Source organism: Oncorhynchus kisutch, linkage group LG14 (assembly GCF_002021735.2).
Source record: "Oncorhynchus kisutch isolate 150728-3 linkage group LG14, Okis_V2, whole genome shotgun sequence".
In the NCBI taxonomy this organism is placed as follows: domain Eukaryota; kingdom Metazoa; phylum Chordata; class Actinopteri; order Salmoniformes; family Salmonidae; genus Oncorhynchus; species Oncorhynchus kisutch.
In genome coordinates, this window is record NC_034187.2 from 14172284 (window position 1) to 14188779 (window position 16496).

At 46.1% G+C, this 16496-nt stretch overlaps 1 protein-coding gene across 1 annotated transcript in view; it reads left to right on the forward strand.

Moving 5' to 3' along the window:
• The window catches only part of LOC109904588 (endoribonuclease Dicer), a 65915-nt gene that overhangs the window by 33573 nt on the left and 15846 nt on the right, over positions 1–16496 (forward strand). Inside the window, exons 20-29 of the mRNA XM_031787896.1 lie at positions 468–681; positions 1139–1292; positions 1693–1875; positions 3694–3799; positions 3993–4168; positions 5724–6981; positions 7340–7492; positions 7850–8002; positions 10892–11041; positions 12993–13243. Of these exons, the coding sequence (XP_031643756.1) occupies positions 468–681; positions 1139–1292; positions 1693–1875; positions 3694–3799; positions 3993–4168; positions 5724–6981; positions 7340–7492; positions 7850–8002; positions 10892–11041; positions 12993–13243 (2798 nt within the window). The remainder of the gene's footprint in view (positions 1–467; positions 682–1138; positions 1293–1692; positions 1876–3693; positions 3800–3992; positions 4169–5723; positions 6982–7339; positions 7493–7849; positions 8003–10891; positions 11042–12992; positions 13244–16496) is intronic.

A 16496-nucleotide genomic window follows, 5' to 3' on the forward strand; every position in this document is an offset into this window, starting at 1 on the left:
TATCTAGTAATATCATCAACCATGTGTAGTTAACTAGTGATTATGATTGATTGTTTTTTTATAAGATAAGTTTAATGCTAATTAGCAACTTACCTTGGCTTACTGCATTCGCGTAACAGGTAGTCTCCTTGTGGAGTGCAACGAGAGAGAGGCAGGTTGTTATTGCGCTGGACTAGTTAACTGTAATGTTGCAAGATTGGATCCCCCGAGCTGACAAGGTGAAAATCTGTCGTTCTGCCCCAGAACGAGGCAGTTAACCCACCGTTCCTAGGCCGTCATTGAAAATAAGAATGTGTTCTTAACTGACTTGCCTAGTTAAATAAAGGTATATTTAAAAATTATATATAAAATAACAAAAATACCGATTTCCGATTGTTATGAATACTTGAAATCGGCCCCAATTAATCGGCCATTCCGATTAATCGGTCGACCTCTACACCTAACCACGTCCTCCTCCCTCTCCCCAGATCCCCCACTTTCCTGTGTACACGCGGTCTGGTGAGGTGACCATCTCCATGGAGCTCCAGAAGGCTGGGTTCACTCTGAGTGCTGTCCAGCTGGACCTGATCACCAGACTACACCAGTACATCTTCTCTCACATCCTCCGCCTGGAGAAACCTGCTTTGGAGTTCAATCCCACGCAGGCTGACTCGGCCTACTGCGTTCTACCTCTCAATGTTGGTGAGTTAGTTAACCTACTGCATTTTACCTCTCAATGTTGGTGAGTTAGTTAACCTACTGCGTTCTACCTCTCAATGTTGGTGAGTTGGTTAACCTACTGCGTTCTACCTTAATGTTGTTGGGTGAGTTAGTTCAGCCTACTGTGTTCTACTTCTCAATGTAGGTCAGCCTACTGTGTTCTACTTCTCAATGTAGGTCATTGAGACCCCAACGTTACACATAATACTGTAGGCCCTGTTTTTTAAGGACAAAATACACTGCAACGGTGGTGAATTCCATATGTAGAATTGTTGGTAAATTAACAAAAATTGTCAGCCCATGTTGTCAGTCAATAGTACTGCTACCCGCTGTTCTTAACGTTTTGTCGGCATGGCGTGTTTTGTCCTTTAGTCCTTCATGCCGTAACTAATGATTCCCTCGTCATATAAGATCAATAACACACTGTCTCCTCTTTCAGTTGAGGATTCCAACACTCTAGATTTGGATTTTAAATTCATGGAGGACATAGAGAAGTCCGAGGCTCGTGTTGGCATTCCTACCACCCAGTACACCAAGCAGAACCCCTTCACCTTCAAACTGGAAGACTACCAGGACGCTGTCATCATTCCACGGTACGCTGCTCACTACCCTCTCTGACGGAGGAGCCAATGGAGTTTTAGGTTCCAAATAACACCCTATTCCCTATATAGTGCACTTCTTTTGCCCAGGGTCCATAGGGAATAGGATGCCATTTGGGACACATCTTCACTTTTTTGAAGCAACATCCAATACATTTCATATGACCCACACGAAAATAAGATTATTTCAAAAACTGAAACTAGCATGGTGCAGATTTGGATGTAAACATCTTGCAAGTTTTGAGTGGCGAATTTAAAGTATATCTTCACTGTTCCATTATGCCAAACCTTGACCCCTGTCTCTCTAACCCCTGTCTCTCTAACCCCTGTCTCTCTAACCCCTGTCTCTCTAACCCCTGTCTCTCTAACCCCTGTCTCTCTCGCTCTCTCTCAGGTATCGTAACTTTGACCAGCCTCACCGTTTCTACGTGGCTGACGTTTACACAGACCTCACACCTCTCAGCAGGTTCCCGTCACCGGAGTACCAGACGTTTGCTGAGTACTACAAAACCAAGTACAACCTGGACCTGTCCAACGTAAACCAGCCACTACTGGACGTAGACCATACCTCCTCACGGTGAGAAGACGAGAGAGAGAGAGAGAGAGAGAGGGAGGACGGGAGAGAGGATGAGGACGGGAGAGAGGATGAGGACGGGAGAGAGGATGAGGACGGGAGAGAGGATGAGGACGGGAGAGAGGATGAGGACGGGAGAGAGGATGAGGACGGGAGAGAGGATGAGGACGGGAGAGAGGATGAGGACGGGAGAGAGGATGAGGACGGGAGAGAGGATGAGGACGGGGAGAGAGGGATGAGGACGGGAGAGAGGATGAGGACGGGAGAGAGGATGAGGACGGGAGAGAGGATGAGGACGGAGAGAGGATGAGGACGGGAGAGAGGATGAGGACGAGAGAGGATGAGAGAGGGAGAGAGGACGAGAGAGGGAGAGAGGACGAGAGAGGGAGAGAGGACGAGAGAGGGAGAGAGGACGAGAGAGGGAGAGAGGACGAGAGAGGGAGAGAGGACGAGAGAGGGAGAGAGGGAGAGTACGAGAGAGAGAGAGTACGAGAGAGGGAGGGGACGAGGGGGAGAGGGAGAGGACGGGAGAGAGAGAGGGAGAGGACGAGAGAGAGGGAGGGGAGGGGACGAGAGAGAGGGAGGGGACGAGAGAGGGAGGGGACGAGGGGGAGAGAGAGAGGACGGGGAGAGAGGGAGGATGGGAGAGAGAGGACAAGAGAGAGGGAGAGTGGTTGAGAGGACGAGAGAGGACACGAGGGAGAGCACGAGAGAGAGGGAGGACGAGGGGGAGGGAGGATGGGAGAGAGAGAGGACAAGAAAGAGAGGATGGGAGAGGACGAGAGAGAGAGTATGAGAGAGGGAGAGGACGGGAGGGAGAGGACAAGAAAGAGAGGATGAGGTCGAGAGAGGGAGAGGACAAGAAAGTGAGAGGGGGAGAGGGAGGACGAGAAAGAGAGGGAGAGGACAAGAGAGCCTGGATGAGAGGACGGGAGAGAGGGGGAGGACACGAGGGAGAGGACGGGAGAGAGGGGGAGGACACGAGCGAGAACAAGAGGGAGAGAGAGAGGATGAGAGAGGGAGAGGACGGGAGAGGGAGATAACAAGAAAGAGAGGGAGGATGAGAGCGGGAGGACAAGAGAGAGCGGATGAGAGAGGGAGAGGAAGATGACAGGAGGGAGAGAGAGGGAGCCTGGATGAGAGAGGGGAGGGAGAGGACAGGAGAGAAAGGGGAGGACACGAGGGAGAGAGGACAAGAGGAAGAGGGAGGGAGAGGATGGGGAGAGAGGGAGGATGGGAGAGAGGGAGCAGACAAGAAAGGGAGGGAGATGACTAGAGAGAGAGGGGTGAAGAGGATGAGGGGGAGAGGACGAGAGGGAGAGAGAAGGGGGAGAGGACTAGAGAACGGGTGAGGACTAGAGAACGGGTGAGGACTTAGGGGAGAGGACAAGAGAGGGGGGAGGACGAGAGAGAGAGTTTGAGGGGAGAGGACAAGAGAGGGGGGAGGACGAGAGAGAGAGTTTGAGGGGAGGGGACAAGAGGGAGAGGAGTAGAGGACAGGAGAGAGAACGGGTGAGGACTTAGGGGGAGGGGAGAGGACGCGAGGGAGGGAGGGAGGGAGAGGGTAGGGAGGATGGAGGGGGTAGGGAGGATGGAGGGGGGAGACCAGAGAGAGGACGAGAGGGAGGGAGAAGAAAATGTATCTTAATCAACTCTGCCATCATAAGGATGACCTCTGTCTAGTGGCTAGTGTGGGGAGCATAACCAACATCAAAATTAGTAAAGATATGGGGAGAACCCTTTGTCTGTTCCTTGACACCTATACAAGTTACTGTATCTGTTAAACTCACCCAGTGTTTGACCTCTGACATCTCCCTGTAGCCTGAACCTGTTAACCCCTCGTCACCTGAACCAGAAGGGGAAAGCCCTGCCCCTCAGCAGTGCAGAGAAGAGGAAGGCCAAGTGGGAGAGTCTACAGAACAAACAGGTGATCTAGTGTACACACAGAGCCATGGCTCTATACCGGTTTATGGTTGAAGCTCTGAAAATGAACTAGATTAGAATATGTTGGAGAACAGCTGTACTCCTAGGGCCCTGGTCAAACAGTGCACTGTATGGGGAAAAGGGTCTCATTTGGGACTTAACCAATGTCTAACTTTCCTCACTCTCCTCCCCTCCAGATCCTGGTCCCAGAGCTGTGTGCCATCCACCCCATCCCAGCCTCTCTGTGGAGGAAGGCTGTGTGTCTCCCCAGTATCCTGTATCGCCTTCACTGCCTGCTCACAGCCGAGGAGCTGAGGGCCCAGACAGCCAGCGACGCTGGAGTAGGAGCCCAGACCCTGCCCTCTGACTTCAGGTACGTCTCATTTCCATTTTCCTGGATTTCACTTTGGCCTTTCTAGGGAGTTTTTCCTAGCCACCGTGCTTCTACACCTGCATTGCTTGCTGTTTGGGGTTTTAGGCTGGGTTTCTGTACAGCACTTTGAGATATCAGCTGATGTACGAAGGGCTATATAAATAAATTTGATTTGATTTGTTTGAAGAGGATTGTATGGTGTTATATTTAATAGATATACAGTTGAAGTCTGAAGTTTACATACACTTATGGCACATATTACACTTTTACTTTCTTCTCCAACACTTTGTTATTGCATTATTTAAATCAAATTGAACATGTTTCATTACTTATTTGAGGCTAAATTGATTTTATTGATGTATTATATTAAGTTAAAATAAGTGTTCATTCAGTATTGTTGTAATTGTTATTATTACAAATACAGTAAAAAAATTGTCAGATTTATCGGTATCAGCTTTTTTGGTCCTCCAATAACCGGTATCGGCGTAGAAAAATCATAATCGGTCGACCTCTAGTACACACGCAGCTCTCCTTCCTATACCCTCCTCTTCTTTATCTCCTTATTGTTGTTATTATTATTATGATGATCCTCATTATAATAATAAGTAATGTCATTAGTAGTCTTAGTATAGTTTCCTTGTATAACCACCATCGAGCTGTAGACCTAAGAGCGAATCCTGTTTAGTCTTAATACCGTAACTGATTTAGGTCTATAACTCAATATATAGGCTACTGTATCTATCAATCAAGCATTTTAGTTTTAAAATTAAATAACAAAGGGAGCTTTTGAAGTCAATGTCTTCCACACATCTGACTTCCCCGTTCCCTCCTGAGCAACCAGTAAACATTAACCCGTTTCCAGTGTCTTTTTCACATCCTCCACATCAGTTTTACTGTCGACATTACTATGTTCGGAGTTAGTTATAACCAATTTATTGATGTGATTATGATCGGCTATAGCTCAGGCCCTATTGGTCACGCAATAGATGCTTACATGTTTTACTTAAAGAGAGTAAGGTTTCAGGGAATAGGGAATGTTTTTCCTAAACAAATGAGGGATTTCTTTAACAACTTTTCAGTCAGAAACAAGTAAGAGACTAAATTGCTGAATTTTGTTGCAGCTTCAGCACGGACAGCGCAATAAACACTTCCTGTGCTCTGGTGCCTTTTCTCTGTGTTAGGGAGGAGTGCGAGACAACGTGCGCCAGTCACACAGGCACTCAGTCATTTTGTTTTAACACAGGATGGCCATCGGGCTCTTTTTTGAGTCATTTCTGTTTCTTAATGTTTTTAATCAAGCTGTATGCTTAAAGCATCAGACAAGCTCAGTGCATATTTAGTTGGTTTTATTCAAACACGCGGTGTCTGTCTAATATGGAAAAATAATCGATTGGTCGAAATAACAGGACAACTCTCAGTTGACAAATATTTTTTTGTCGGACAGCCCTAGAACTATCTTTTTAAATCTAATTGCTACTTGATGTTTGGCTGTTGGATAATAGCACTCCAACACCACATAATGTCCCTAAATCTCACACGGTATCGGTCTTTATAGGTATCCAAACCTGGACTTTGGATGGAAGAAGTCCATCGACAGCAAGTCATTCATCTGTCTGCGTGATGAGGATGAGGAAGAGGAGGAGGAGGAGGAAGAGGACAGCGGTGACGATAACTGTAAACAGCAGGGCCAGACTGTAGCCCCTGACCCTGGACTTGCTGCTGCTGTTTCCCAGCAACCCTGTAGTGACTGTCATGTCTCTTCTCGGCCTGAGGGGTACGACATCCACCAACGCCCCGAAGATGACAGACCAGAGGACGAGGAGCCCCAGCAGCCAGACTCCGCCTCCTGCACTAGCATCCTCGCTAACGGCACTGCCCCCATTGCTAATGACAACGGTGACCACGGCGACCATTCACACCTTCACGACGGACGTGACAACTGCCAATGTCTCCCGGCTGGTTCTGGTTTGCCACTGGAGAATGAAAAAGAAGTATCAACAACACAAACCACTACCTCAGTTCTTCCTGTGCAGCCCTCTCTTAGCATCGAGAACCAGAATCTAACCCCAACACCCCCTCAGCCCCAGCCAGGGACCCAGCCTCCACCCCCTCACCCCCAGGCAGGGACCCAGCCTCCACCCCCTCAGCCCGGGACCCAGCCTCCACCTCCTCCACCCTCTCAGCCCCAGCCAGGGACCCAGCCTCTACCCCCTCAGCCCCAGCCAGGGACCCAGCCTCTACCCCCTCAGCCCCAGCCAGGGACCCAGCCTCCACCCCCTCAGCCCCAGCCAGGGACCCAGCCTCCACCCTCTCAGCCCCAGCCAGGGACCCAGCCTCCACCCCCTCAGCCCCAGCCAGGGACCCAACCTCCACCCCCTCAGCCCCAGTTAGGTACCCAGCTTCCACCCCCTCAGCCCCAGCCAGGGACCCAGCCTCCACCCCCTCAGCCCCAGCCAGGGACCCAGCTTCCACCCCCTCAGCCCCAGCCAGGGACCCAGCCTCCACCCCCTCAGACCCAGCCAGGGACCCAGCCTCCACCCCCCCAGCCCCAGCCTAGCGATGAATGTAGACCAGGGAGGACCTCAGAGCTCCGTGAGGGTGACGGACACCACGTGAATCAAGCTACCTCAGACTGCTGCAGCCCAGCAACGATGACGGGGCCCGCCGGCACAGCTCCCATCACCACAACACCTTTACCTGACCCCTCAGAGCCCCTAGAGACCCAGGAGATCACCACCAGCAGCTCTGTAGTGGGGGATACCCTTGGCCCCTGCTCCAAGACCCTGGGGCCCAACCCTGGGCTCATCCTTCAGGTATGGTTCAACAAGTTTTTCAGCGTTAGTTGATGGTTACCTGGGTCGTTTAATTGAAGTTTTGATTGTTTTAACTAATAAATATCAGATTTTCTATCAAAATATACTTAGATATTCACATGCATACTAGACTTCTTACTTGTCTGTTGTGGGGGAGAAAAACCACAAATATTTAGAATCAACACATCCCTCTTGTCCTCTTGTTTATTTGACTTAAATCTCTGTTCAGCAATTAAAAATATCACTTACACATGTTTTCATTGTTTGATTCCTACCTTCAAGCCCTCAACAAAAAGTGATTCAGTCAAAAATGGTAAAAAAGACCAGCAATCACCTGAATCTTTGTTTGTTTCTGCAGGCCCTGACCCTGTCCAACGCCAGTGACGGCTTCAACCTGGAGCGTCTGGAGATGCTGGGAGACTCCTTCCTGAAGCACGCCATCACCACCTACCTGTTCTGTACCTACCCCGATGCACACGAGGGACGACTCTCCTACATGAGGAGCAAGAAGGTGAGCCTAGGGGAGGGGCGAGGGGAACGACTGACTTTTTGCTTACATCCCAAACTGTACCCTATAGCCTTTATAGTGCACTACTTTTGATCAGGGCCTACATTAGGGCTCTGGTTAAAAGTGGCGCACTATATAGGGAATAGGGTGCCATTTGGTACGCATCCCGGGGGTTGGGGTTGAATGTTTGTCAGTGGAATGCTTTGTTTGCCTATTTGTATGAGAGTTTGTTTGTGGTTCTTTGTTTTACTGTACATTTTGTCACATAGGCCTACATTTCACCTAATGCATTCTTAAGAAGTTTGCATATGATTTATGTGTGGAATGGTGTGAATTGAATAGTTATTTTGTGTTTAACAGGTGAGCAACTGTAACCTGTATCGTCTGGGAAAGAAGAAAGGTCTTCCTTGCAGGATGGTGGTGTCCATCTTTGACCCACCGGTCAACTGGCTGCCTCCTGGCTACGTGGTCAACCAGGACAAGAGCAGCGAAGACAAATGGGACGAGGATGAGGTACGTGATGCAGTGTGTCTGTGTGTGTTTGTGCTCATGTTTGTGTGTGTTTGTTCATTTGCCTTGTGAAGTTTAGTCTTACATGAGCCTTCCTAGCCTGTTTCATCACTCACTGTCTAATCTTCTCTGCTCCTCTCCTGATTTGGCCACTAGAGGGCAGGCCTATACCTTATTGCAGTGGTTCCCAAACTTTTTATAGTCCCGTACCCCTTCAAACATTCAACCTCCAGCTGCAATACCCCCTCTAGCACCAGGGTCAGCGCACTCTCAAATGTTGTTTTTTGCCATCATTGTAGGCCTGCCACATACACACTATACAATACATTTATTAAACATAATAATGAGTGAGTTTTTGTCACAACCCGGCTCGTGGGAAGTGACAAAGGCTCTTATAGGACCAGGGCACAAATAATAATATTATAATAATCTATAATTTTGCTCTTTATTTAGCCATCTTACATATAAAACTTCATTTGTTCATCAAAAATGGTGAATAACTCACCACAGGTTAATGAGAAGGGTGAGAATAACTCACCACAGGTTAATGAGAAGGGTGAGAATAACTCACCACAGGTTAATGAGAAGGGTGAGCTTGAAAGGATGCGCATCAAATCAAAGTTAATTTGTCACGTGCGCTGAAACCTTACAGTGAAATGTTGACTTACAGGCTCTAGTCAATAGTGCAAAAAAGGTATTAGGTGAATAATAGGTAGGTAAAGAAATAAAACAACAGTAAAAAGACAGGCTATATACAGTAGCGAGGCTACATACAGACACCGGTTAGTCAGGCTGATTGAGGTAGTATGTACATGAATGTATAGTTAAAGTGACCATGCATATATGATAAACAGAGAGTAGCAGCAGTGTAAAAGAGGGGTTTGGGGGGGAGGTAAATGGCTTGGGGGTAAAAACACACAACTCTGCAATGTTGGGTTGTATTGGAGAGAGTCTCAGTCTTAAATCATTTTCCACACAGTCTGTGCCTGTATTTAGATTTCATGCTAGTGAGGGCCGAGAATCCACTCTCACATAGGTACGTGGTTGCAAAGGGCATTTTTTACGCTGCTGCTACTCTCTGTTTATCGTATATGCATAGTCACTTTAACTATACATTCATATACATACTACCTCAATTGGGCTGACCAACCAGTGCTCCCGCACATTGTGGAATTCCCGCGAGACAGTAGCAGTTAATGTGATTGGAGGTTAATTATTTGACTAGGCTACCTGTATTTGACATTGTGTTGTTATTTCGCTGAATACTAGATGGTTTAATTTTATTTTGGGCAGTGAAACGAGGCCACCTGTCTTACTGGTATACATCAACTGGTAGGCCTATACATTACTGGTTTACATCAACTGGTAGACCTATACATTACTGGTAGACCTATACTTTACTGGTATACATCAACTGGTAGGCCTATACATTACTGGTTTACATCAACTGGTAGACCTATACATTACTGGTAGGCCTATACATTACTGGTATACATTACTGGTAGGCCTATACATTACTGGTAGGCCTATACATTACTGGTTTACATCAATTGGTAGGCCTATACGTTACTGGTAGACCTATACATTACTGGTAGACCTATACATTACTGGTAGACCTATACATTACTGGTAGACCTATACATTACTGGTAGGCCTATACATTACTGGTATACATTACTGGTAGACCTAATACATTACTGGTAGACCTATACATTACTGGTATACATTACTGGTAGGCCTATACATTACTGGTAGGCCTATACATTACTGGTAGGCCTATACATTACTGGTAGACCTATACATTACTGGTAGACCTATACATTACTGGTAGACCTATACATTACTGGTAGACCTATACATTACTGGTATACATTACTGGTAGACCTATACATTACTGGTAGACCTATACATTACTTGTAGACCTATACATTACTGGTAGACCTATACATTACTGGTATACATTACTGGTAGACCTATACATTACTGGTATACATTACTGGTAGACCTATACATTACTGGTAATGTATATCCGGGTTGGATGCGCGCTGTGTTAAGAAGCAGTGCGGCTTGCTTGGGTTGTGTATCGGAGGACGCATGACTTTCAACCTTTGTCTCTCCCGAGTCCATACGGGAGTTGTAACGATGAGACAAGATAGTAGCTACTAAACAATTGGATACCACGAAATTGGGGAGAAAAAGGCGTAACATTTAAAATAATAATAATAAAATACTGGTAGACCTATACATTACTGGTAGGCCTATACAATACTGGTAGGCCTATACATTACTGGTAGGCCTATACAATACTGGTATACATTACTGGTATACATCCACTGGTATACATTACTGGTGTGCATAAGAAAGTGAGTGGTGTGTGCAACAGAGAGTGAGTGTGTGCATAAGAGAGTGAGTGGTGTGTGCTCAGGGCCATTTTCAGCATCATGGTCTGACTATTATTATGTTACATGTCAATTAGCATTTAATGAATATGCATAGAGAACTTCCCACATGGTAAACTTCATGGGTTATTAATGATTTATAAATGTACTATTCAGGACAAAGCTTGTCAGATATTGAATTACATTAGGTCTGTAAGTCATTGAGTTGGATAGGGCTGCCTCCCGTCTCACATCCAAAGCTAATCTAATGCTGCGTTGAGAGTAAAACTTTGGGACGATAATCTGTATTAATCCTATTGTGGGATTTGACCACAGCTCCAGGAGTCAACTACAGGCCTGGAGGCACTACTGGATTAAAGAGACATTGGATAATAAGACATTAAAACAATTCCCATAGTAATCCATCCACTTTTTCTCCTTTCCCTCTTTGTCTCTCCTCCTAACCTCTCCCTTGGCTTTCTTTCTCTCGTCACCCTCGCTTACTCTCTCTCAGGCCAAAGAGGAGCTCCTGGCCAACGGTAGTGCTGGAGAAGAGTTGTGTGTGGAGGAACTAGGGGAGGAGGTTCTGGAGGAGGATGAAGATCTGATGTGGAAGGAGCCTAAAGACGAGGTCAACGTGGAGGACGACCTGGAGTACTACCAGGTAGGGAGGAGTTCAAGACGACCACAAATGGCACCCTATATCCTATATAGTGCACTACTTTAGACCTGGGCTCGTAGAGCGCTGTTCAAAAGTAGTGCACTACATAGGGAATATGGTGCCGTTTGGGATTGGTTGATGGTTGTTAGCACAGCTAGCACACTGTGTATGTGACGGAATATGATTTGATTTGAGTTTTATATTCAACAAATACTATACAGTATTCAGACACCTTGACTTTTTCCACATTCTGTTAGGTTACAGCCTCATTTCAAAAATTTATAAAATCGTTTTTTTTCACTATCAATCTACACACAATACCCCATAATTACACTTTTTCCCCCCTGCTAATTTATATTTAAAAAAATCCCCTAAAATATCACATTTACATAAGTATTCAGACCCATTACGCAGTACTTTGTTTGAGAACCTTTGGCAGCGATTACAGCCTGGAGTCTTCTTGGGTATGAATAACGCTACAAGGTTGGCACACCTGTATTTGTGGAGATCTCCCATTCTTCTCTGCAGATCCTCTCAAGCTTTGTCCGGTTGGATGAGAAGCGTCGCTGCAGAGCTATTTTCAGGTCTCTCCAAACATGTTAGATCGGGTTCAAGTCCAGGCTCTGGCTGGGCCACTCAAGGACATTCAGAGACTTGCGCCGAAGCCCGTGTGCTTAGTGTCGTTGTCCTGTTGGAAAGGTGAACCTTTGCCTCTGAGGTCCTGAGCGCTCTAGAGCAGGTTTTCATCAAGGATCTCTCTGTACTTTGCTCTGTTCATCTTTGCCTTGATCCTGACTAGTCTCCCAGTCCCTGCCGCTGAAATACATCCTTGCAGCATGATGCTGCCACCACCATGCTTCACCGTAGGGATGTTGCCAGGTTTCCTCCAGGCGTGACTCTTGACATTCAGGCCAAAGAGTTCAATCTTGGTTTCATCAGACCAGAGAATCTTGTTTCTCAGAGACTTTGGCTGCCTTTTACTCCAAGCGGTCTGTCATGTGCCTTTTACTGAGGAGTGGCTTCTGCCTGGCCACTCTATCATAAAGGCCTGATTGGTGGAGTGCTGCAGAGATGTTTGTCCTTCTGGAAGGTTCTCCTATCTCCACAGAGGAACTCTAGAGCTCTGTCAGAGTGACCATCGGGTTCTTGGTCACCTCCCTGACCAAGGCCCTTCTCCCCCGAATGCTCAGTTTGGCCGGGCAGCCAGCTCTAGGAAGAGGACCTTCAATGCTGCAGAAATGTTTTGGTACCCTTCCCCAGATCTGTCCCTCGACACGATCCTGTCTCGGAGCTCTACGGACAATTCCTTCAACCTCATGGCTAGGTTTTTGCTCTGACATGCACTGTCAACTGTGAGACCTTATATAGACAGGTGTGTGCCTTTCCAAATCATGTCCAATCATTTGAATTTACCGCAGGTGGACTCCAATCAAGTTGTAGAAACATCTCGAGGATAATCAGTGGAAACAGGATATACCTGAGCTCAATTTCGCATCTCATAATAAAGAGAATGAATACTTGTGTAAATAATGTATCTTTGATTTTAATACATTTGCAAAAATGTCTCAACCTGTTTTTGCTTTGTCATTATGGGGTATTGTGTGTAGATTGCTTAGGAAATTGTTTAATTTAATCCATTTTAGAATAAGGATGTAACGTAACAAAATGTGGATAAAGTCCAGGGGTCTGAATACTTTCCGAAGGCACTGTATGTGGTGTGTAGACCAATACACGTTTCCATGTAATTACTCTATATAGTAAGAGGTATGAATGCCTGCATACCAGACACATGCTTGCTTATCAATTACAGTGGGAAATGCTGTATCAAAACACAATGTCATTTATTTAAACACATTTTATTTTCAGCTATGGAAAATGTCATTTAAATGTGTTAATTTCTAATCGATAAGGATTTCCTCAATCGACTAATTGATTAACTCATTCCTACTACCAGGAGCACATCAAGTTCATCGACAACATGCTCATTGGCTCCGGTGCCTTCGGCAAGAAGATTTCCCTCGGTACCTTCCCCCCTGCCCCCGCCACCCCTGGCCCAAGTCCCAGCCCCTCCGCCCGTTCCTCCTCCCCTGCAGCCGAGCCCAGCTACGGGGAGTGGAAACCCCCCAAGAAACCTGGCCCGGTCCCCACCCCCCACTACCCCTCAGAGCCTAGCGGTAGTGGCTCAGCAGATGAGTTTGACTACAGGTGAGTTTCCCCCAATCCCATGTGATGTTGTACCTGAGCACCTAGGAGGCAAAGCGCTATATTTGAGCAGTAAGGCCCGACGGGGTGTGGTATTTTTTATTTAACCTTTATTCAACTTGGCAAGTCAGTTAAGAACAAATTCTTATTTACAATGACGGCCTGCCTAGGCCATACCAGCCCTTAGCCAATATACCATGGCTACGGGCTGTTTTAGTAGTAAAATGGCGCCGGAGAAGAAGGCTGATGTTCTACGTGTCCCCAACCGATAGTTTTTTTTGTTTGTTTATTTGCGTTGTTTGTTTTTACTTATTTTGTTTGTAACTTAATTTTTTACTTATTTTGTACATAATGTTACCGCTACCGTCTCTTATGACCGAAAATAACTTCTGGACATCAGGACTGTGATTACTCACCACAGACTAGCAGACTCCTTTTTTTCCTTTAATGAGTCTGACGAGCCCGACGCAAATTATATACTGCTTTCTCGGGAACAGGCCCAGATCCCCTTGATTTACGTGAAGAGGAGAAAAAGGGGCCAGAGGGCAGGCTGCCTTATGAGAATTCGTAGGCGATCGAATAAACTCCCACTTCCTTCCATTTTGCTAGCAAACGTGCAATCTTTGGAGAATAAAATCGATAACCTATGTGGAAGATTAAACTACCAACGGGACATTCAACACTGTAATGTCTTATGCTTCACGGAGTTGTGCCTGAATGACAACACTATCAACATACAGCTGGCTGGTTATACGCTGTACCGGCAGGATAGAACAGCAGCGTCTGGTAAAACAAGGGGCGGCGGACTATGTATTTTTGTAAATAACAGCTGGTGCACGATATCTAAGGAAGTCTCGAGCTATTGCTCGCCTGAGGTAGAGTATCTCATGATCAAATCCAAATCAAACTCAGCCTAAAACCCCAAACAGTGTAGAAGCACGGTGGCTAGGAAAAACTCCCTAGAAAGGCCCATACCTAGGAAGAAACCTAGAGAGGAACCAGGCTATGTGGGGTGGCCAGTCTTCTTCTGGCTGTGCCGGGTGGAGATTATAACAGAACATGGCCAAGATGTTCAAATGTTCATAAATGACCAGCATGGTCAAATAATAATAATCACAGACAGAACAGTTGAAACTGGAGCAGCAGCACAGCCAGGTGGACTGGGGACAGCAAGGAGTCATCATGTCAGGTAGTCCTGAGGCATGGTCCTAGGGCTCAGGTCCTCTGAGAGAGAGAAAGAAAGAATTAGAGAGAGCATACTTAAATTCAGACAGGACACCGGATAGGACAGGAGAAGTACTCCAGATATAACAAACTGACCCTAGCCCCCCGACACATACTACTGCAGCATAAATCTTGGAGGCTGAGACAGGACGGCTCAGGAGACACTGTGGCCCAATCCGATGATACCCCCGGACAGGGCCAAACAGGAAGGATATAACCCCACCCACTTTTTATTTTTTTATTTTACCTTTATTTAACCAGGTAGGCAAGTTGAGAACAAGTTCTCATTTACAATTGCGACCTGGCCAAGATAAAGCAAAGCAGTTCGACAGATAAAACGACACAGAGTTACACATGGAGTAAAAACAAACATACAGTCAATAATGCAGTATAAACAAGTCTATATACAATGTGAGCAAATGAGGTGAGAAGGGAGGTAAAGGCAAAAAAGGCCAAGATGGCAAAGTAAATACAATATAGCAAGTAAAATACTGGAATGGTAGTTTTGCAATGGAAGAATGTGCAAAGTAGAAATAAAAAAATAATGGGGTGCAAAGGAGCAAAATAAATAAATAAATTAAAATTAAATACAGTTGGGAAAGAGGTAGTTGTTTGGGCTAAATTATAGGTGGGCTATGTACACTTTGCCAAAGTACATCCCCACACCACTAGAGGGATATCTTCAACCACCAACTTACCATCCTGAGACAAGGCCGAGTATAGCCCACAAAGATCTCCGCCACGGCACAACCCAAGGGGGGGCGCCAACCCAGACAGGAAGATCACATCAGTGACTCAACCCACTCAAGTGACGCACCCCTCCTAGGGACGGCATGAGAGAGCCCCAGTAAGCCAGTAACTCAGCCCCTGTAATAGGGTTAGAGGAAGAGAATCCCAGTGGAAAGAGGGGAACCAGGCAGAGACAGCAAGGGCGGTTCGTTGCTCCAAAGCCTTTCCGTTCACCTTCACACTCCTGGGCCAGACTACACTCAATCATATGACCCACTGAAGAGATGTGTCTAAAGAGATGTGTCTAAACACTTAAAGGTTGAGCCCGAGTTTGCGTCTCTCACATGGGTAGGCAGACCATTCCATAAAAATTGAGCTCTATAGGAGAAAGCCCTGTCTCCAGCTGTTTGCTTAGAAATTCTAGGGACAATCTTGTGACCGTAGCGTACGTGTAGGTATGTACGGCAGGACCAAATCAGAGAGATGGGTAGGAGCAAGCCCATGTAATGCTTTTTAGGTTAGCAGTAAAACATTGAAATCAGCCCTTGCCTTGATAGGAAGCCAGTGTAGGGAGGCTAGCACTGGAGTAATATGATCAAATTTTTTGGTTCTAGTCAGGATTCTAGCAGCCGTATTTAGCACTAACTGAAGTTTATTTAGTGCTTTATCCGGGTAGCCGGAAAGTAGAGCATTGCAGTAGTCTAACCTAGAAGTGACAAAAGCATGGGTTAATCTTTCTGCATCATTTTTGGACAGAAAGTTTCTGATTTTTGAAATGTTACGTAGATGGAATAAAGCTGTCCTTGAAACAGTCTTGATATGTTCTTCAAAAGAGAGATCAGGGTCCAGAGTAACGCCGAGGTCCTTCACAGTTTTATTTGAGATGACTGTACAACCATTAAGATTAATTGTCAGATTCAACAGAAGATCTCTTTGTTTCTTGGGACCTAGAACAGGCATCTCTGTTTTGTCCGAGTTTAAAAGTGGAAAGTTTGCAGCCATCCACTTCCTTATGTCTGAAACACATGCTTCTAGCGAGGGCAATTTTGGGGCTTCACCATGTTTCATTGAAATGTACAGCTGTGTGTCATCCGCATAGCAGTGAAAGTTAAAACCTCTTAGGGATAGTGAGCGTCTCACGTGACCAATAGCCTCGGGAAATGCCAAATTCAAATAAAACTCGAACTTTCATTAAATCACACATGCAGGGTACTCAATTAAAGCTACACTCGTTGTGAATCCAGCCAACATGTCAGATTTTAAAAATGCTTTTCGGTGAAAGCATGAGAAGCTAATATCTGAT